Source organism: Anthonomus grandis, chromosome 9 (assembly GCF_022605725.1).
Source record: "Anthonomus grandis grandis chromosome 9, icAntGran1.3, whole genome shotgun sequence".
Classification (NCBI taxonomy): Eukaryota; Metazoa; Arthropoda; class Insecta; order Coleoptera; family Curculionidae; genus Anthonomus; species Anthonomus grandis.
In genome coordinates this window covers 20150563-20174656 of record NC_065554.1, presented here as the reverse complement: position 1 = coordinate 20174656, position 24094 = coordinate 20150563, and the positions used below count along the sequence as shown (strand labels likewise).

Below are 24094 nucleotides of genomic sequence, written 5' to 3'. Positions count from 1 at the left end.
CTAGAACACAACTGGGCAAAATACTTCCACTTGTTAACTTTTTCAATAATAGGTTGCAGGTTATAATATATTAACCAGACAAACAATTATCATTAGACGAATCAATGGTGCTATAGTGTGGAAGATTCAAATTCCGCCCATACATTAAAGGCAAACGACACAAATTCGGGATCAAGCTGTACGTCCTTAGTGAACCAAATGGATTAACTCTTACACGAATTGTATATTCAGGATCCGCTGATGCTCAGTTATCTGGCTCTCTACATACTGAAAAAGTAGTAATGTCTCTTCTGCAAGAAAAACTTGGTGTTGGACACTCAATATATATGGATAATTTTTACAATAGCGTAAAATTAACCAGAGAATTGTTAGATCATAGAACATACGTCACAGGAACCCTCCGAGCCAACAGGAAAGGAAATCCTCCTGAAGTTTTATCTAAAAAGTTATAAAAAGGTGATCTGGTTATGTAATTCAATCCAAGTGGAATTTGTGTTATAAAATGGAAGGACCGCAAGGAAATTCTAGCAATTTCTAGCGAATTTAATGGACAAATGGAAGAAGTTACTACACAACGTGGTCAAGTAGTGATGAAACCAAAGTTAATCAATGAATATAACCAATTTATGGCAGGAGTTGATCACTGCGATCAAATGTTATCGTATTATCCTTGCGAACACAAGACCCTAATATGGTACAAAAAGCTGGCTATCCACATATTCCAGATAATGCTTTTGGACTCATATTATTTGTACAAAAAAGGTACTGGCCGCAAAGATTTGTATGAATATAGATTAGACGTCATCGGAGCCCTGCTACCACCCACGCCAGATCCATAACCTAAGTTAAATCTTCTCCACCTCCCTGAGTATTGTCCGAAAGGAGAAAATGGAAAAGCTAAAAGAAGAAGGTGCACTGTTTGCTGGAGTGACAACAAAAAAAGAAAAGATTCAGTGTACTATTGCCCTCAATGTCCTGGTGGCCCTGGACTTTTGTCTAACGCCATGTTTTAGAATATTTCATACATAACAAAGATCCTTCTATTACATTTTACTAACATTTTTTCTTTGTTTCATTTGTTTTGGTATATATAATTCAATTTATTATGCATTTTATTATGTGTAGTTTTTATGCATAAACTTTGAATAAAATGATTATCAACATTTTGCATTGTTTGTACATTTTCCTCTTATGTCCATAAGAACGCGCCGAGCGCGGTCATGGGCACCTAATCTGGAATAATATGAACCAGTGCCCACAACGCGCCTAGAGCGTTTTGTTTTTTTTCTATATAAAATTTGATGAAAAATATTCTCAGGTACTTTTTAAATCACAACTTATTCATATTTTGCCATATCTGTAAAAAAAATATCTGGCACATTGCAAGACACCTTCTTTTATATGGGCAGTGAATGTGTTAAGAGTGTGTAACGAATTTATGTAACCAAATAAATATCTTTGCTTTCAATATTAACTTTTGCAATAATTGGTAAAACATTAATAACTCCGAAACAGTAGAAAATTGGTATATGACATTGTACCTGAAATAGGTCGAGAATATCCTAAAGAATTCAAATAGTAAGTAATATGCATGATGTCGCATTTAAAATCAAAAAGTAAATATTGACCATTATTACATGACGCATGCTGCATTTTTTTTTTTTTTTTTTTAAATAGGTGAGTAAGAACACCAATCGAGCGAGCGCTTTTCCAAAAATGTCCCTATTTATTTATTATAGACTTAATTCCATTTTACCTGATACACACTGTATAATTGTATAATTAAATATTTTCATACAAATCTAAACAATAAGAAGGATATACAGTTAAAATAATTTAAAAAAAAAACAAAATATAACTAAATAAAAAAAACTATTTTATTTTTTCCAAATAATATACGAAAATAGATACAAAAAAATACCATCTACAAAACAAACAAAAAATCCAAAAAAAATATAATAGGTAACTAAGTATTAATAGCTACGTTGAACTAAATCCAAATAAGTCTCAAGTCAAAATACAAAAATAATAATATAAAAAAAAATATAATTTACCTTACTTTCAGTCCTTGGGTTCGTTTAGCAAGCATAAGGGCAAGAAAAATATTAAACATAATAAACTATTCAGTTCAAAAAAAAATATTAATAATAATATAAATTCTAAAACATTTAGTACAAGTTATATATATTATATAATTCTTCGTCTACATTATATAATTCTTTGGGAGATATAAAAATCGTTAAAATTACTATTGCGTAAGTATATTATACAGTGAACGGGAAAAATGAGTATAAAGACAAAATAACACTTTGTTTCCATATTTTTCCAATCACTGTTGCACAAAAAATAGAAAAATGTAATATATATACATTTATAGTAAAATAGTCTCTTAATATAGTGCTTTCAGTCTATTTAAACTTGTTTTTAATATTATTGCTTTAATTTACAATTCATAAGTAGGGGAAAATGGGGAATCAGAAGATCAGTATATAATATAAAAAAACAATATGAATTTCTCCATTTTCCTCCCGTAAGGCACAACAAGGGTTTTCAAATTAATATTTAAGAATATTTTATGAATATGTAGAGGATGCAGGAAACATTAAAAATAAAATATAATTTATAATATAAATATATAAGTATAAGTGTGGCTTACCTTTGTAACATCTGTTGTCAAGATTGTAGAAAAATAATATGAAAAATTGACAAAAGAGAAGCAGAAAATAAAACCAGAAATCAGTTTATCTTTATGTTGATGTTTCTACTATTATTAAACTTATAATGAAAATGTTATTAAACTAAAGATTTAATAATATTTTATTTGCTTTTTTGTGTGTTTTTTATTTTAATGTGTTGATTTGTCTTTAAATTTTGCAAATTTTTGTTCAATTAATTTGATTACGCTCGGAATATTGTTTACATCTTTTTTTAATTTTCTGTAAACTGAATGTAATTAACAAATATTTATTACCTTAACAGTCGCACCTGGAACGGCAACCTGAACTATTTTTTTTTAGCATTCCTTTAATTTCTATCCAAAAATCTTTTAGGACTTTTAAACTCTGTATTTTTTTAACCCATAGACATAACATTTGTTGGTAATGGTAAAATGTTTAACCTTCGGCGTACGTTTTTATAATGCATAGTACGATCCACATGCCTACGCCTTTGTAAAAATACCGATGTGCCCGCGTCTGGCGACTCGTTACAGTTGTCTAACTGTTTCATTTTGATATGAGTGGAAGATATTTGACTGATCGCGAATTGGAAGAAGCTCTTTATGCTGAGGATGAAGATGATGTGAGGGATTACATAGATCTAGATTTGCAAAGTTCAGATGAAGAATTCGATGACGGTCAAGGTGAATAGCAGAATCGCTTTTGTCAAGAAACGGAAAATAACTCATTATCTAGTAAGTAACATATATTATAAATAAGTAAATAAATAACTTGTTTCAAAAAATCATAAAAACGTAGCGCGTTGTGGCAAATATTTTACTGCGTTTGTATTCTATATTTTTTTCTATTCTTTTAGCTTCAAATATTCAATCACAGCAGCATGAATCTTCTGCAGAAATTATGGATGAGGAATCAGATGTGGAAGGTAGTAGTACGGAAGAAAATTATGGTACTTTTATCTTCAAAATGGTTTATTAGTAGTTTTGATTGTTTTTTTTCTAGATTCTACAGCAAGACGTCGTCCACGGCCTAAAGCTGTAATAAATCAAATTAATTCTGACAATCAAATGATTTCTGCATCAGGTCTTACATGGAAATCTGATCCTATTGCCCGACGAAGGCAAATTGCTGCTATTGTTATGAAAGAAGCGCCAGATCTCAAAAATGAAGTAAATCCTAAAACGCCACCTGAAGCGATTCGACTTTTTTTCGATGACGACACCATTGAATTTATTTCGCAATATACGAACCAGAAACTCGCCCTTGTAAAAGAAAGCACTCCACAATCTTCTTTCATACAAAAATCTAGGAGTTTTGAAAGAGAAGAAATATTAGGCTACATCGGCTTCTTGATAACAGCAGGTGCTTACAAGCAAAACAAAGATCCGCTTATCGACTTATTCAATAAAGAGAATTTGCCAATTTATAGGGCTACGTCTTCACACTACCGTTTCCAACTACTCCAAAAATGTATAAGGTTTGATGATAAAACTACTCGAGATGTTCGTAAAGAATATGACAACTTTGCTGCAGCAAGAGATATATGGGAGCGTGTCACAGGCAAATTTCCAGACTTTTTGGCTCCTTCAGAGTTAGTTGTAATAGACGAGGAGCTTATAACATTCCATGGCAGATGCAAATTCCGTTTATATATTCCTACAAAACCTGGTAAATATGGGATTGAAGGTAATGTGCTCTATGACTCAGAACACTACTATTGTTTTGCTGCAGAACCATATGCTGGAAAAGTAATCAATTAGCCCAAAGATTCAGAGTCATAAGTCGTAAAACGTCTTCTAAAATTAGCAAAATTGCAGAATAGTGGTCGTAATATCACAATGGACAGAAAATGTACGTCAGTGCCAACAGCAAATGCTTTGTTGGAACAAAATCTTACAGTCGTGGGAACAATAATGAGTAACAGAAAAAATGTTCTACCAGAACTAAGACCACAATCGTTAAAGGATGCAACTCCCGGCACTATTCGCTTTGCTTTTCGGGTTCTTTCTGTTCTTTTTACACAACATCATAATATGCAAGTGAAAAATGACAAGCCAGAAATTATTCTATACTATAACTGCACAAAAGCCGGCGTCGATACGCTTGATAAATGTGTAAGGGCATATAGTTGTCGGCGAGGCACAAGAAGATGGCCGATGGCTGTTTTTTCAATCTGATCGATATAGTTGCCTACAACTCCTATATTCTTTTCATAAAAGCTAACGAGAACTGGGCAAGAGAGAATCCAAAACAAAAATCTGGGAGAAAAATATTATATTTATAAAATGCTTAGGCAAGGAGTTGTGTCAAATCAACATGAGAAATCGTTCAAAGTATGAGGAACTTCAAAATAAATATATAGCTTCCTTGAAAATTTTTGGTTTGGAATGTCAACAGGACCAGCACACAACAAGAGGTTTAGTTCGTCGAGAGGCAAATGGACCAGCTACTCGGTTCGCTGTGCAGAAGATTCCCAAAAAAGGAAGATGTTTTATTTGTCCAAGATCGGCTGATAGAAAATATATGAAGGCATGTTCTAATTGCGAAAAGTATATTTGCCCTAGGCATACGGCCAGCGAACAAATTAAAACAACTAGACATTGCACAATCTGTAATAATAGTTAGTTTTTTTGCACACTTATTTTTTATTAAAGTCTTTAAAAAAATAAAATGTTTTCTTTTAGAAAGATCATTGATTTTATTACTTAAAAAAAAGCACCTACACACACAAAAATCTGGGGTCAGTCGCTAACCCCCTGTTCCAGTTTTAAGGAAACCTGGGGTTAGTTCCTAACCCCCTCCTTCCATATTCTTCGGGTACACTGTTTGGGTCCCAGGGCGACTGTAATTTGCATACATTCTTCAACTTTTCAATTAAAATCCAAATTTTGCCGATTTTTAGGATCCTCAGAGTGATCACAAAGTCAAAATAGTCGAAACGTCAGTAGAAAATGCCCTATTTCTGGTTTTATTAAATAAACTTATGGGTTACCAACATTTTTACATATTTATATAAATTATGTGAAATCAACCAAATAAAGTAAAATACTTTTCATATATTCTTAATCCAGTCAAATTTGTATTATTCTTATTATTGAGAACTAAAAACCAAGCAATAAACAAATACAGTATTTAAGAGTCTTTTGTTTGTCATATCTGTTGCTGATAAAATTAGTTATTTGTAATTTTTTCATAAGAACTACAATATAATTTTTTTTTAATTTCCTCACTACGTACAATTGCAAAAAAAAGTGTCATCAGAAATAAAAACAATGCATTAAACTTTGCCAAAGCTTTCCATAAAGTGCAATTTAACCTTCTTCTATAGAAGAGAATGTTTCACAATCAGACAAATTATGTAATTTTGAAATTCGTAGGGTTTCACACGCATTTTTGGTAAACAAAGTTGTAATGATATTCTTTTGAATTTATGCATTTTTCAATAAAAAAATAATAATTTTCCAAGGTAAGTTTTTTCTATCCTAGACTTGATATTATAAGCCTTCATTTTTCTTTTGGAAGTAGTACAAAATAATCTGTTGACTATATTTTGGTTATGTATGGAGTTCACAGTTTAATTTAATTTTGTGTTGCGGCTTAAGTTCCACCTTTAAACAGTCAGAGTCTGCACTCCAGAAAAGATAGCCTTAGAAGCTAAACAAATGGAGAGTGAAAGAATAATTTGTGAATGCGCATATTGTATGAACCTAATCATAAATACTTCAATAGAAATTGATTTCAGTTTTAAAAGTCCGTACCAAACCAATCATAGTTTAACCCTTAGAAAGAGGTCAGAATATGGACGCAAAAGCTTAAAATACTGCACATTACATTAAATTTCCCAACAAACACAATTATTTGTACTGGATTGTAACTTATATCCCCCTCAACAAATATTTTGCTTATGTATAATTTTTAAATGGGCCACCATATTATCCTTCCTAGTGAACTCCTTTTGGCATACCGGGCACGTATACATTTTCACGTGCATCTTATGTGACGTGACATAATGTCGACAAAAGTTACTTATATGCGTATAGACTCTATCGCACACCTTACAACGATACAAATTATCTTTCTCTCTTATACAAAAGTCCCGAGCAGACTTATCCGGATCGGATATTTTTTTTGAGTAGTTTACATTATTTGGTCCGTAATTAGGATCGTCCAAAACAACGAAAAAATCATCGGTTTTATCCAGCAACCCTTCAAGCGTGATGTCCTGTGCGTCAGCCGATTTCGAGGTGGAACTGACGTGCGGCACGCTATATTCGAGCCGGAAAGATGAGTTGAAGTTTATACATTGCACGTTGTTGTTTTGATGTTGGTTGATATCTGAAAAAAATTTACTCATTTTTTAACAAATTCTGGTCCATTTATGTATGTTGAAGGGAAAAGCTATAATAGGGAATGGCCCTGAATGGCAACTTGTAAATGTTGATTGTAGATGGTTTTGATGGCACATTCCGTAAAAACTTATTCCCTTCAAGAATTTTTTAATAACAAGTGTAGATTAAAGTGTAGACTCACCTTTAAAAGTTGATTTTTTTGTCACTAGATCACCCACTATAGAAGCCACTATAGCTTTTCCCTTCACTATAAACTAAAACACTGTGTATATTAATTTGATTTTTAAAACAGGATAATTTTTACTTATTTAACGTAATATGAAATTGAAATATCACACAATTGCACCAAAATTCGGACGTATGGTATAAAACTCTAAATAAAAACCGTGTTACTCTCTACTAAAACACCTTTTTGTGGTACCTATATACGAGTTTCTCTAGACAGGTTAGCTTTTAGCTTTAGATATGAAAAATTAAATTATAATATTAAGCGGATTTGAACCCCGAAGCTTTTGCATGCAAATCGTATATCATAACAACTACGATAGCGACAAAATAATTGCAATTTTTGTTAAACTCATGGATCCAAGCAAAATATATCAGATGTCAATTGGAAAACTTCCCACCGTTAATATATAGGCCGTCCCGAAATTACATCGCAATATTTTACCAGGGGCATCTTTGTCTAAAAATAAGACAAAAACTTCATATACAGGAATCTTGAAAAGTGAATCGTTTTCATGTTATTGGTGTCTTATAATTCCTATTGAAGATGGTTTTTTGTTAATATTTTCGAAACGCCTGGTCGTTATTTTTCGAAATTTTTATCGTATACTACTGTTATTGTTGCTTACTAATCTTATAACATTTTATGTTAAAATGTATACAGGGTCATTTAAAATTAGTGGTCAGCAAAGATAAAAATTTTATAACTTTTTTTCTGGTTATTTTTTAATTATGTGGATAGTAAAATTAAAAAGAGCCAACATTTTTACATAAAAAAGGTCTTAATTCGTTAGGAGCCTGCGGTTTCAAGAAAAATAATTATTAAGTTTAAAGTAAATCATGACTTGGTATTGAAAACTATGTATAAAATAAAAAATAGTAGTAGACAGTGCTTGTTGACAATTTGTTTATTGCTTGAATTTTGTTTGACGTTTTGATTGGCAATTAAAAAAAAATAGGTCTTTGTATAAATTCTCTCGAAATCTATTTTCTATTTTAAAGGCTATTTGCGCAATAAGGCGTAGGGCAAGATTATGTCTCCAACAAAATGACAACCACTTCGAAGATTTGGAACCTGAGTCGACATTATTTTTATTATTATAAGGCAAGGCAACATCAATTAACTGTGCTTTTAATAAGTGAGGCAAGGAAATAATGTTTAGGTTAAGTTTAGTTTTAATTTATGGTCTTATTCTGACAGGATATTCCTGGAACCGGGATGCTGTTTCTAGATTACCGAGACCATCTATGAATAAACCGGAGTGTCCTGATACAGTTACGGCCAACTTATACTTTTACTTTATTTTTCAATTATGTTTTTATTGAATGTTGCTTTTTTGCTAAATAAAGATATTATTATTATTTTTTCTTAGCTAAAAAGTTAATTGTTTGATTTTTTTTCAAATATTTACACATTATTTACAATTTTGAAATAAAACTTTAATCTTAAAATTAAGTATTTCTAATAATATTATGTCATTATACTTGATAATTTGTGACATACCTTTTAATTTTATTAAACGTAATCAAAAATAATTTTTGGGTGTAGGTTGCAAAACATTTATGTTTGATTATTTCAAAAATGGGCGCTCCTTTCGAAATAAGACAAGAGCACCTTTTTTAATCAAAAATATTAATTCTTTTCGATTTTATTACCAAAATAATTAGAAAGTAGCTAGAAAAAAGTTATGACATTTTTAACCTTGCTGACCACTAATTTTCATCGACCCTGTATATATTTTGGCATAAAATGTTATAAAATCAAGTTAGTAACAATAACAGTAGTATACAATAAAATTTTAGAAAAATAAAGACCAGGCGTTTTGAAAATATTAACAAAAAACCATCTTCAACAGGAATTATAAAACACCCTGTAACATGAAAACAATTTAGTTTTCAAGATTCATATGTATATGAAGTTCCTGTATAAGATGCGGCTGGTAAAATATGGCGATGTAATTTCGGGACACCCTGTATAAAACACCCTGGAGAGCGCGTTAAGTGGGCACTTGATGATAGGAAACAAATTCTATTATACCAATCACAGAAATCAAAACCGGTCAAAACTTACCAATTTGCATATTGCCCTCCTCCGAACTCCTCCGCTCTCCTCCACCGTCCCCCGGTACCCTCGACGTGCCCGCACCACCGTTTTCGCTCTCGCTCTCACCCTCCTCTTTAACCTTACTCTCCGTGGATCCGGGTTCTTCTTCCTCTTTGCTGGTACTGCCATCTGATTGATTACCCGCGAAGTTGTCCATACCCATCTTCACTTCGAGCATTTCCGGACTACCTCGGACCAAGGAGTCACGCTGCTGCTGCTGCTGCTGTTGTTGCTGCTGCTGCTGCTCCGACTCGTCCGGGTTCGACGTACCCGAAAGACGTCTCGGACGACCTTGAGAGAATTTTGAAATGAGTTTGACAGTTTTGGAGAGATTGAGATGAAAGTTTTGTAACCCGTTTTTGATAAGAGCATAAAAATCTAATAAATGTACCACTACCTCTCTTTCTCTTCGGTTGCATCAGGTAGCTCCCCAGCATGTTGAACGCGCCCGCCATTGAGGGCGCAGCGTTCTGTGAGGCCAATCTTTTGTTCTGTTGGATCCTCTGTAAATTTGGTACGGAATCCCGGTGGTTTTGTTGTTGGCTTAAGGAGTTTGCTATGTTATCGCATTTCTCTTCATTTACCTGAAAATATATCAAACTGAAGAAAGATAGCTAAGCTCACCCAAGTAACAACTTGCAGTCACCTAAGTTGAGATTACTCTTATTTTCACTAGTTGCAACGTTGTTTTTAGTGCCAAATTTAGTTGGTTTTGCAACGACGTTTATTTTTGACTAAACTTCGACGTACTGCTGTAAAACACTGTTGTAAAACACTGCTATTTTTACAACTTATTTTTTTACTGTAGATGGTAGCAGTAGAAATTTACACTTAAAACAACGACGTGAAGACGTGTACAATTTTTCGAATCAAAAACCCAGAAAAAAATTACTTATTATTTTTTTTTTCGAAATCCGCTATAAATTCAGGGCATGCGTGTTATTTAGGACTAGAATAATATCTTTTAGTATATTAAACTATGTTCCGTTTATAAATTATGTGCTTGTAAATCTTTCAAAATGGATATTTTACCCGTATTCACTATATTAAACTACATACAAAACAAATATTAATAAGGACTGTTCAAAAGATGGATTAAAAAGGTTGTATTTTTGGAGTAGCTGCCTACTGGAGTTATCTATCAGTTTATTGTTAAAAAAGTAATTATTTTTTCTGTCGTTATAGCGTCCATCCGTCCAAAAATCAGTAACTCGAAAAACAAAATTGCAAAAGCGTTTAGAAATTTAACGGGTAGTCACTGCGTAACGTTGAGACAACCAAAAAAATCTCTTTCAAATTGGTGTAAAACAGGGTTGCCTCTACGGTTAAGACAACGTAACAATGCAACGTTGCGTTGCAATTTGCAACGTTGTCGTGTCGGAAAATTGCTAATTAGGCAGTGGCAGAAATAGCGTTTGTATGAAAATTAACTATTGTAGTGAAATTTCATTTAAAAACCTATAGCAGGTTGTGTTAGTGAACCACGAAAAAGGCTTTTAAAAAAAATATATTTCCGAACGTTACAGGGTGACTTATAACTAACTTACATAAGTCTAAGATTTATCTGTTGGTTTTTCGTACTAACTGCTCCCATAAGTAAACTAATATTTATTAAAGAAGTGAAAAATCATGTTATGCAAAGTATAGAAAAACATTTATTAGTAAGGGGTTCCATGATTCATAACCTGATATCTTCTTTGGTTCTGTATGACTAGTTTGAGTATGACTAGCTTATGGAGTATAAAGTAGCTGAATATAGCTACTAGTATAGCAGGATATACAGGGTGTTCAAAAAATAGACGGAGATATTTAAATGGGTGATTCCTTATAAAAAAAATATGAGAAAAAGTTTCTATAAACATGGGTTCGGAAATGCACAGTTTTCAAGATACAGGGTGATAATTTTTGTTTAAACATTAATTGTTTATTAATAATTATTATTTTTTTAGGAGAACTGACACTTGTCAATGTCAAACCTCCATGCAGAAATGATTTTTTGTTTTCCAAGGCACCTCTGATTTTTTTACCAAAAATTAATAAACCAATTATGTCCAGTGGCATATAATAAAACGGTATTTATTTTTTTGTCGAAACCGAAGTGAGATGCGAAAAAAATACCAGAGGCAAAAAAGTTAAATTTTTAAATGCTTAATCAAACAACAAATATTAAAGTTGAAAAAAGGCAGTGGTGTTCATTTTTTTGCCAATAATATTTGGCATGGCTAAGATGTCCCCTGGGACGCCACTGGAACTTATAATTTTAATCTAGTTAGAATCGAGTAAATATTTTTTTAATAATAAAAAAATAATATTAAAAAAAAAATAATCACCCTGTATCTTGAAAACTGTGCATTTCCGGACCCCTGCTTATAGAAACTTTTTCTCATATTTTTTTACAAGGAATCAACCATGAAATATCTGCGTCTATTTTTCGAACACCCTGTATAGTAATACGGTCCAAATGCTGGTACGAAACAGGTTGGTTTAAGGCATGATGCATCTCGATAATTACTGTCTAAATTAAGGTTTATTTATGTATAATGAGCTCAGCTTTAAATTGCTAAAGTTGATGGGTAGGTAAGGGTTTAATTGCGGCAATTCGATTGTAATTTTTCCCGGTCCCATTCAACGGAATACTATCTTTGTTGGTACCAGAAATTTGGATAGCTGCGACCATTTTTCTTTGTCAGTTCAGTAGGTTTTATTGTAGTCAAAATGGATTTGGGTTTGGCGGCATTGTAATGTACTTGCACTGAATTTCAAAATCTGTACTTTGCAAAGTCTATCTTTGCCTATGCATAAGGGGCTGAACTTTTGGCAAAGATATTCGTTAGTAGTAATCTGCTGGCATGTTTTCCATATTTTGCATACTTCAGCTCATTGAGGATTAGAAGTTTGGATTGAAGAAATATGATCTTGTGAAAAGTTTGTGATGACGTAGTTAGTAGATGGTAGAACAAGTAACTTTTTTTCTCTACGATAGGCATTTCAACTATAAAAATACATTTATTTTCTTTTGCGTAGCTTTTAATACTTACTTTCAAAAAGAAGTCAGTTTTCTAGATTTATGTTAGATCTCTAGAAATTATTTAAATTCATTAAATAAATCTTTTGACTGAAGTATTTAATTTTGAAAAATTTAAAAGTCTAAAACATGGTATGTGTTGAAAAAATGTGCTTACATAAGATAGCATTGCTTGTAGAAGAAGGAAGTGTTTATCTTCAGAATTCAATTAATCAAGTCATTTGACTTCTTGAGTTTTCAGTGATAGCCAATTATTGTTCTTGCATCAATTAATTATAAGTATAAGCGAATTTATCTTAAGTATTTGGTTTTTTATTTACTTTTTAAGAGTTACGGACAACTTGTAACAATTAAAGTATTCCTTTTTATATAGAGAGCAGCTTTCTATGTTTTTTTTCTAAGTCAGGTATAGTTTTTTCGTAAAATAGGGAGGTGATTTATTATAAGGTTTATATAAGGTTAATTTGGTCCAATAGTTGGTTTGTGAGTTTTCTAGTTTAAGCGGGAAGTTAAAGTAAGTTAATCCTGGATTCTTTGTCAGTCTCGTCCGTTCTTGTATATTGGAGGGACAGCAATAAACCAATGATGAGAAGCTGCATACTCTTAGTCTAACTTATTCTATGTTGCTTATAGAAGCCGATGTGTATGCTCCCATAGCGGCTTAGTCTATGGTGGTTAAGGCTGTACCTTTGCTAAACGTTAAATTCCCAATAGAAGAGGTCGAAGTGTGGCTGTTTTCTGAGGTATCCTTTGCAGATTCAGTAGAAGATTGAGTTCGATACCATTAAACCGATTTTGCGATTTGGACGGATATTGTTCGAGATAAATCCCGTACGACTGCGCCAGGTATGTCACCACGAAAAAAGCTTTTTTTATTTATTTTCGAACGTTTACATCATAACTAACTTAACTAAGTCTAAAATATATCTATTGGTTTTTAGTGTATCTGCTCCTATATGTAAACTAATATTTGTAAAATAACCAGAGAATCATGTTATGCAGAATAGAGAAAACTTTGAAAGGCTAGAATTAGCATTGCTGTGGAACTATGGGCAGTTTGTTTGCTTGCAACAAGCTTTGCAAAAAAAACACACTTTATAATATCATAAAAATTGGTCACTTATTTTGACAGGCGCAAAATAATACTATTGCTCTTTAATAAAATATGAACCATTTTTTTTCATAAAATATGATAAGATACTCTACCGGGTGGTGCGTCGCCGAGCGGAACATAGGAAATCCCATGTAAATTTTAAGGGGGTCAATTATTGGCTTCCCTGTACGTTTTACAGAAAAAATGTAAGATAACTTTTTGAAGAGACCAATCTGGCAAACCCTCTACTTTTTATTTTTAATTCAAAATCTAACATCGATTGTTAAGTCGATAAGTTAAATTAACATTATTATATGTGTTGATATATAGCTGAAAATTTTCTCTTTTGAATATGCGTGTAAACTTGACAACAGAGAATCGATGAATATGTTTGTTAAACAAAACACCCCCCTGGCTCCTGTGTACATGTTAAAGTCAAACAAAATTGCTGTTGACTAATTCTAGCCTTTTAATGTTCTAAGAGAGAAAAATATATATTAGTAAGGGGTCCCATGGTTGATTATTAATATTGTATATATAGAGATGTATAATATAAGAAAAATCGTATACAAAATTGGCCAATTTCCGTTTTGGGTGCTGAAATATCTATAGTTTAACATTACCATAATTCTCCACTTCCGCTTGTTGTTTAAGTGGGAAATGCAATACATTGCATGTCTCTACTTAAGATAGGGGAGAAACGTTGTCGTTCTCTTTTTAACTTATGACTTAATTTGTTATTGTACGTTATTAAATTGATTTTCGGACTCAAGACCTGAGTTGGCCAAACGTATACCTGAAAAGTATAAATTCTAATAAAGAGTGTAATAAAATCGTCAATCAGAGGCGGCTTGTCATTTATTCAAAAGAAAGGTCAAAGAAGTCATTACAATTGATAATAACATACTTACTCACATTCATAGATATCTATAGAGACGCTCTGAAGAATTCTTTACATATTCTAGACGTTTACTTAACTGTATTATAAACTATAGCTGTATTAGTATTACAATATTACGTCACACTTACCTCAGTCAAACCTTTAATCCTCAAACTCTCAGCGACCCGCAAAAAATGCGTCAACCGATCCTGATCAACGCTAACTTCACCCCTATACATAAAATCCAATAAACTCTTCATATCGCTATACGATACATCCTTCAAAATCACGATGGGATGTCGATCCGGATGGTTGATGAAGAGATTCTGGAAATAAGGGCTGCAAGCGCTCAACACCATTTTGTGAGCTTTTAACAGTTGCCCGTCGACGGCCAGCGTGACATCTACGAAACTCTGTTCGTGCAACAATTGATCGAATACCGACAGTAAATTGCTCTGATGATTGTTCCATCTGAGGCAGAAACGTTGGGTCGCCATATTGGATGGCGCCGTGGCTGCTGGGATTGGCTGGGAGAACTGCGGGTGCCGTTGGAAGGGGTAGTGCGGCGGTTGGTGTGACATAGGGCGAGGGAGTTTATAGAAGAACCCTGCAAAAAAAAAATTAGAAATTTAGTAATTATTAATCTCGTCTTATGTAGATATATATAGCATCCAAGTTTTATGTCAGCGATGTAGAGACATAACTATAGCGGGTTTGCATATTTTGTTGACTAGCAGAAGGTTTTTGACTGAGTAGAACATCAAAAACTGGTAGAAATTCTGAAGTTAGAAAAAGAGGAAATGGAGACACCTGGGGGTATGAGGCAGAGTAGAATACTCTTGTAATTATTTTCTTTTGGATTGTTTCTTATTGAGTTATTTTTTATTTAAATGATTTTTAAAATTTAATGTGATTAATTATCAATTATGTTTTCTTGTATTCGTGCTTGTTTTATTATCTTTTATTGAAAAATTGTTTTTTTTTATATTAAGGATTTTAATATATGTACCTTCCTCTTTTAGTCAAAATTTAATTTTATTTTCAGTTGTTTATTTTTTGTCATTATTACTTTTTTAGAATTTGTCGATTACATAAGAAAAAGTTTAATTAACAAATCATTAAGTTTCCAATTCTTTTTTAATATTTTCTATTATTTTCTTTAGTAATTATTATATTTTTAATTAGAAAACTGTAACACATTGTTGCTTTGTTTAGATTATTTTTTTTAAATATTTATTACACTTTATTAAAATATTTTAATTATATTTGAATAATATTTTTTTAGAATGAAACTAACATTCGTCCTCCATATTTTTTATCCTTTGTTTGCCTTGGAAAATCCTTCCCTTTTTAAAATCTTGATATTTAACTTGTTTTACCTTCTTGTCTCCTTTTAATAGTTTCTTTTAGTATCCCTTTCTTATAGTTTTTTATCTCTTTTCTTAATTTTAGTTTGAATTGTCATATTTTTTTATTACATTGGTGTTGAAGATTACGTAGGAAAGATCAGATAACAGAAAAATGCAGGCAAAACTAATAAGAAAAAAAATTATAATTAATTTTATTTTTATCAAATCATCCTTTTTGTTATACTTATTTTTTCTTATATACAGATTTTTTTGTTCTCTTCCTTTACTATTTTTTAAATGTTTCTTCAGGCAAATTTTTTTGGCATTAATTGTATTCTAAATGCGTGTTTTTTTATGGATTTACTTATCGTACTTAATATTCTTTTAGTTGGTGTCTCAAAAAATAAGTTCATTATTTTTTATTTGTTTCATATTTAGTTTATTTTTTCTTTTTTTCCATTACCAAATTTTAGGAAAATTTTTGTATTTGATTCTGTATATTATAGGGTTAGTTGATATAAAACAGCAAAGAAATGAGCTAATAATTTATTTTTAAGGTAGTTACGGAAACTTAAAAAAAACTTTTTTGCTTCTATTAAAATCTTGTATTTTTTTTTGTTAATTTTGCTTTTTGTATATTAGTATTAATAATAATCTTTATTTAGCATAAATAGCTACATACAAAAACAAAGATTTTCCCCAAAAATTAGTAAAAATAAAAATACATATAATATTAATAATAATGTTCATAAACCTAGATCTACAACATATTTAGTCAGCAAGAGTACCATATAAGTAAGAAATAAATATATCAAATGCGGTGTATCCCGGTCCCCGACACTTTTTATTTAAGTATATTCCTAAAAAAATAGTCTACTAATTTTTACTTAAATAATGTTGTTCTATTAAATTTGATTAATTAATAATTTTGTTTCTTACCGTTCTTGCCTTTTCCTTAACAAATATTGAAAAAAATATCCTTTTATGTTATAAGGATCTTTATATCATTATTTATTATCATTAAAAAATTTTTTGGGAAAAAAAAAGTATACGATCTACTGAATTTATTCCAAATTACACTCACACTGTATATATTGGTAGGCTAGCAATTAAAAAAATAAAAATAAAATAATTGACACACTTAAGATAACATAAAACACGAAACTGACGAGAATCATTAGAAAATTCCTCAAGGTTTATAATAGGGTTTAGGCAAAATTAGAGTTTTTAGGCACTTCTTGAATATTTTCAAGCATATGAGAGCAGGACATGATTATAAATCTTACGACCTATATAAATAAGCGAGATCTTAGTAAGAGATGATGTTGGATTGGGCAAAGGAAAATCATGGAATTGACGAGTAACATATTCAGTAATTCATGGTAGTCTACCAGACTTATAGAAGCATACCACTCTTGAATCTTACAAAGATCCTTAACAATAACAGACCTAAGGTAGTTTTCATCTTTGTGGTGACAAAGAGGCGTACTATCATCCACAAATTGAACAATCAGACTCAAAAGTTTTAAAGATCTCAAGTTATTCATATACAACAAGATTAAAATAGGACCCAGTACCGAGTCTTGTGGCACACCACATTTAAGATTAATGGTCTTCGAGGAAACAACAATCCCCTGAGTACGATCTAATAAGTAACATTGCAGGTACTCAAAGCGACCCCCGGGAACCACACCTTCTTAGATTAATCAGCAATATTTCAGGATCTACATGATCATTATTTAAGATTTTGTGTCAGACCATCCTATCCCTGACAAGTTTTTTAAGAACTTTGGAAAAAGTAGACGTTGATACTAGCCTAAAGTTAGAGAGCTAGTCTAGGTTCTCACCGTTATGAAGTGTAAATATACCTTTAACCCAACAGTCATTTATAGCAAGCACCAAAGCAGCCCAGGCACCTGCAGGTAAACACAACAACAACAACCGTGCTGAAATTCCATCAGACCCAGAAGACTTACAATTTTTTATGTTCGATAGAGCTTTCTGAATATCACTTACTGTTACTGGATGAAAAAAGAAAGAGCCATTAACAGTGACATTTTGCAAGTAATCTATTAGGTCCTTATTCAACACATTGGGTTTCAACTGAGGTTGAAAAAGACAAAACGAATGATTGATGAAGTACTGTGAAGGAACGAGAGCTTCAATATTTGGGAGATGTAAATGAAAAATAAAAACAAATTTTACATATTACAGACTATCTTTTAAGGAAAAATACTAGAAAAACGAAGTATGGATAGAAGACGAATCTCTTGGTTAAGACACTTTAGAACATGGACAGTTATTTCAATTAGATTGCAGTGAATAAAGTTAAGATAGCATATTTGATAAAAAATATCTAAAACGGATACGAACTACAAGAAGAAAAATCTCGCCTTACTTATTTATTTTGTGATCAATTCAAAGGCAACAAACGTAATTTTTCAGGTTAAATTATAGTGGTTTAAGCATTTGGTCCTAAAAAATTAGAGTTTAAGAGAGTTTCTCAATACATTCTATTAATTTTTCTTAAATAGGTCTTTAGTTTCTGGAAATGGAGCTCCAATCATTTAAAAAGCTTTCACATATAAACATAACAAAAAAAACCACAGAACAAGTGTCAAAGCCTATCGTCAAATCACCCATAAAATGGCCATTTCCCCTTCAACTATACACACACGCATAAAATCGCTTTATTCGAACATGGCGGTACCCTTTTCCTCGTAACGGTACTTCTCGTTAGACATAAAAAGGCGTTTCTGCTGACCCAAATTCAATGGATATACTATTACTATTGGTTTTAGAATTTTAAATTTGGCTTTATGAGAATGCACACTTCTTTAGAAAGTTAAGGGTTAAAAGAATCAATATTTTAATAATGTTTTTTTGCCATACTTTATGTACTACGGTTTACGTTAATCACATTCTCTCCTGGAAGGAAAATCATGCCTACTTACAATTTTTTCAAAAACTCACGTGGTGTATCTTTGAATGCAATTTAAATTAGAGAATGCCTACAGACTTTTGGGTAAAATAGGCCAAACCAATAAGAATTTTTTTTAATTCATAAAAATTTCCCTAATAAATAAATTTTAGTCGTTTTCAACCGTTTATTAAAACTAATAGTTCAGGCATTTGAGGTACATTTTACAACTCTAAAGTAATTTTTATTTCAGGCATTTAAATCCTCCACGTATTGTAAATCATCATTTTTCATCTTATTTTAATCCAGGTATTTAAAATAGGATTTTTATGTTTCAGGATTTAGAAATAATTTTTTTTACGTGTTCCATGCTTTTAGAGTAACTTCCTTTTTTTTTTTGTAGCCATTAATTTGTATATTTTTTTTGTTTTTAACGGATTAAAAATATTTTTTCGTATTTTACAGGCTTTTGGTATAAGTGCGGTTATTTTATTATTAATTTTTAACTGTTTTATATCTCCAATCCAAGTGTTTAATATTTCTTCAAAAAAAAAAACAATTTTTATTTCATGCATAAAAACAATGTTTTTTTTTGTTTTATGATTAACATTTTAACTCATTTTAAGTTATATTAAAATGACCTACTACGTTTATCTTCAGATGGATGTGGAAAAACAAATTTAAATGTTTTTTAATGGTATTTAATTGAGTCAAAAGATGCTAAGACCACATATGGGACATTATAGAATCATTACTTTCCAAAAATGTACAGGGTATTTATTAGACGAATGAGGTTTAGGTAAGTACGTAATTTAGAACTTGTTTATTCCGTTTAGAACCTATCGAAATCTAACCCTCCTTATGTTCATAGACCTCCAGAAAGCCTAAGATACAGTTCTTTGTCAAGAAGTTGTGGAAGTTTTACAGCAAATCAATCTTAGTCATTCTATTATAAATATTTTCAAAAACCTGTACGATTGAATATCGTCAAGAGTAAAAATCGGTAATAACTTGTCAGAGAAGTTCTCTGTAGATAAAGGTTTACGCCAAGGCTGCTGTGCATCATCTACATGGTTACAGTTTTTTTGAGAAGAGAAAGTGTGGTTTGGTATCGATACCGTAGACTCTTACCTTGATACTCACAGTTTGCTGACGACCAAGTTATTATAGAGAATGATAAAGGCGACGAAACACTTATTAAAAGCAGTTTAACTTATGGAGCAGAGACATGGAAAATAACGCCACAAAATCGAAAAAAACTTGAAGAGACTGAAATGCATATTTTTAGGAGATCACTGAATATATCAAGAAGAGATAGAATCCAAAATGACGCCATACGACAACGAATGGGAATAGATGGTTTAATAATGACAGACGTAAAGTAAAAACAGCTGATATGGTACGGACATATCCAAGGGATGAAAGAAACAATACTGCCCAAAATTGCCATAAAATAAGTACCATGAAATCGCGGAAAATAAGAGAGATCGAAGAAGTGTTAGTGGCTAATGGCCTTAAAGTCTTATAGCTTATATGATCATAAAATTAAAGAAAATTGCGAAGGAAGAAACTTGATAAATATGTTTTAAGGGATGTGTATAATCGATCAATGAATAAAAAAACAAGAATTTTATGTCATATTTTTGCAATTAATTTGAAGATTTTTGCAATTAATTGAAAAAAACACAAAAGAAAACGTGTACATATTAACATATATAGCAACAAACAAAAAATGTCTTCATTGCACTGTTTTCTTTTACTGGACGAATACGAAAACATTCCACTAAAGTTCTGACTGCTCCAGACGTGGTGCGTTAAAGCTATTTCAAAAGACCTACTTTTGAAAACTAAAAATAAACAAGAAAGAAGTAATAAAAATTAACGAGGGGTCGCGATATGGTGGCTGATGCAGTGTGTATAGGTATAAAAGAATTTTATTATTTTTTGAAAAAAAATATAAAAATGTTATGACTTTTTAATATAATATTATCTTAAATAGGAAATTTTGATTAAAGAGAATACATTTTACCAATTGGAAATTTCTGGAGATTACTAGGGTTTGTATGGGAATTATATAGAATATATTTCATTTTAAAAATAATTAAATAATAAATGTAACTGAATAAATAAGATAAATTAATATTTATATAATCAGATAAATATTTTTTTTTGGTTTTCACTTATTTCGCCATAGGAATTAAACAAATTAAAATTATAGAAGGGAAACATATACAGAAAACACGTTAACAAAGACCGAAATATATATGTACATATTTTCTATAACCCTAAAGTTTACTAGTGCATTTTCTCATAAAGTTTAATAATTTAAAAATTAATTTAATGTCCATTTTGTATATTTTTATTTTTCTTCGAAAAATATTTTTCCTTATTTTATTTACGTTTTGTTTCTAGATTTTTTTTAAGAGTTCTAATTAACATTATAACAAAATACAAATATACAAGGAAACACAATTTTAACTATGTTAAAAAATTCAATATATATTTCAAAAGGAGGCATATATATTAAACAATTTATAAAAAACATAATAATTTGTATTATTTTCATTCAATATTTAATGTTTCGCAAATCAAATTTAAATCAAACAAATTAAGCAAGTGTCAAGTGGTGGAATGTTTCTGGATTTGTCAAAAGCATGTGATTTAATTAAAATTAACAAAAAGGGAAAAATGACACCTACACAGAGAAAAATGAAAAGCGTATAAATAAACATATTTCAATTAAAATTGCTTTTGAAGATTTTTTATAAAAACAATTACAAAAAATAATTTTTACTGATACTTAACTAATTTCTTCCCAATTATTTGTTGTTTCGATTTTGTTCTAAATAAGTCTTATGGTAGACACCCAGTATACGAAAGTGTATATTTCATTACCACCTGCAGTAAAGTCACTCTCGTCCGTCTTTTTGGTAATTTTGCACCCTTTATAGATTGTATACATAAATCAGAACTCCTGTTTACTCTGCAATCTATCAATAATTTGTTGAAATTAGTTTAAAATGTAATTTTTACCGTAATGATATAGTTAATTGTGGTTAATTTTCAGTATATACCAATATAATATTTAATATATCTTACTTTTAGTTGAGTTGCTGTGCATTCAATTTAGCTTTTAATTTATTAGCATGGTTGAATAGAGTAGCCCTAGGCTAGATCTCGGCATGACTTTGATACATATTTATATTGTATTTATATTGGGGATAAATACGAGAACAGTTATTATTATTATTATTATAAAAACTGATTTTAATAGAATCTATTCCCAGAGGAATACTGTCAAAACGTTGACCTTATGACAATGTCGTTTTATTTCAAGTTTCTTCGTTCTGGGTTTTAATTGACGTACACTTATAAGTTATTTAAAGTACAAATAGATTGAGAAATACAATTTTAATTATGTTAAAAAATTCAATAAATCTTTCAAAAGAGGGCATATTTAATAAACAAATTATAAAAAATCATAATAATTTGCATTATTCTTATTTAACATTTAATGTTTCGCAACATAAATTTCTTAAATTGAAAATAAATTCAAATCACAAAAATTAAGGCAGGCAGTTGGAATTTTTCTGGATTTGACAAAAGCGTGTTTTTTAATTAAAATTAAAAAAAGGGAGAAATGATCTTACACAGAAAGAAATAAAAAGCATACAAGAGTGTAAATAAACATATTTTAATATCCATGTAAATGCCTTTAGGTTAACTATGATTTTTTTTATTTTGGTTTTTTATAAAAGTAATTATAAAAAATATTTTTTTACTAATTTTTGACTATTTTTCTCCCAATTAACTGTTTTTTCGCTTTTTTCTAAATAAGTCTTATAAGGTAAAAGAGACCCAGTATAAAAACTGATATTATTAGAATTTATTCTCAGAGGACTACTGTCAAAACGTTGAGATTAACGACAATGTCTGTGATTCAACTCGAAATATTTTTTATGTGCAGTTGTTTTAGTTTTTATAGTTATCTGGTCTTCTTCTATCTTTAATATTTTTATGTCAATTTTTTTAGTTATTATAATCGTTTCAAGACCTTCTTAAAATATCATTTCATGATATGTAGACATAAGAGTAGTAGACCTTTATCAAAGAAATCTTTTTGTACATCTGCTTCTTCTATTTACTAATTTCCACAGATCCATTCCAGAATTTTGAATAAATTATCAATTTTACTTCAGGTATTTAAAGTAATTTTTAGGTTTTTTTTTCTAGAGATTGTAGAATCGATAGAAACTGAAATTACCTGTCTATATTCTTTCAAGCATTAGAAGTCCTTTTAATTTTGATATATTTTTTTCAATACAGCAGATTTTTCTTATAGTTATCTATATCTATTTAATGTGTCCATAATTTTTTGGTCGTATCCCTATCCTTATTATGGCATATTGGCTTAACTGACAGATAGCTCAATGGTTTTAAAAAATGCATTCAAGTAGTTTAGAATTCGTAGATTAAATTTATTTCTAATGTTGGAAAAAAATTAATAATACCTCCACCTGTACAAGTTATCTGTACTTCTACGTAACAGAAGACAATTTATCAAAAGAACGACATGATCCAGGTAGCACTCACAAGAAAATGGCAGCAGATCATGGCCTGTACCTTTGGAATCAAGCAATGTTTGTACTAGCACAACTCTTAACAGGGGGTCTTTTGCACATCAATGAACTAGACCCCATTAGACGATATCTTATTACGTCTTTTTCTTCTTCTTAGTTAATTTTTTCTTCTTGGTCCACCGACCGATTAGGACATTTTGCTGCGATGTTTCAGAATCTGCCTAAGTAATCATTCAAGATTATCCTCATCTTCTGATATTAAAATCACATTTTTAATTTTCCATTCTACATAATTATATAATAGTACATAGTTCTTTTATCATACATAACTTATAAGTAATTCATTAACTAGTAACATTGTCATTCAAATTCACCATTCCAAATTATTCTATTAAAATTTTGGGTCGCCCATTATTGATACTTCCTCGAACGAACGAAATAAAAAAAAAGAAACGCAACCTTTAATATAAATATTAAATAACCAGTTATGGGTGGGATTCCTCTATTGTATTGTTCAATTTGGGCGAGAGATGGCCTTGGAATTAGATTTGCATCGGTGTTATGGTGTATGTATGTGCGCGGTTTTAAAAATATACCATTTTATCCGATCGGAATTGATGCCATGCATCGTTCGGATAACGTGTGGTTAATTTAAAATATATTGCGGAAAATAACTTAAAGTAAACCAAGTTTTTGACATCAAATCCCTTATTTTCACCTTAATAGAATGGTTTCGAGAGAATCTCTCAATAAAAATATCAGAACATTTTTCTCACGATATTCTTAGCACTTCCATTAACTTGAAAATTCTATGAATATTATCGTTTTACCGATCTATTATGCTAGTCTATCAGATAAAATTGTACATCCTCTAGAAGGTTTGGAAATCTG

The 24094-nt window shown here is 30.7% G+C and overlaps 1 protein-coding gene across 6 annotated transcripts in view; it reads right to left on the bottom strand.

Moving 5' to 3' along the window:
- LOC126740811 (protein tramtrack, alpha isoform-like) overlaps positions 1-24094 on the bottom strand; it is a 76631-nt gene that overhangs the window by 9344 nt on the left and 43193 nt on the right. For 3 of the 6 annotated variants that reach the window (XM_050446995.1, XM_050446997.1, XM_050446998.1), the window contains exons 2-4: positions 14504-14961; positions 9751-9940; positions 9324-9647 (exon numbers count right to left, since the gene is read on the bottom strand). In XM_050446995.1, coding sequence (XP_050302952.1) covers positions 9324-9647; positions 9751-9940; positions 14504-14961 — 972 coding nt within the window. Of the gene's footprint in view, positions 1-1857; positions 7014-9323; positions 9648-9750; positions 9941-14503; positions 14962-24094 lie in introns of those variants that run through there. The other 3 variants (XM_050447001.1, XM_050446999.1, XM_050446996.1) reach the window with 3 other exon arrangements.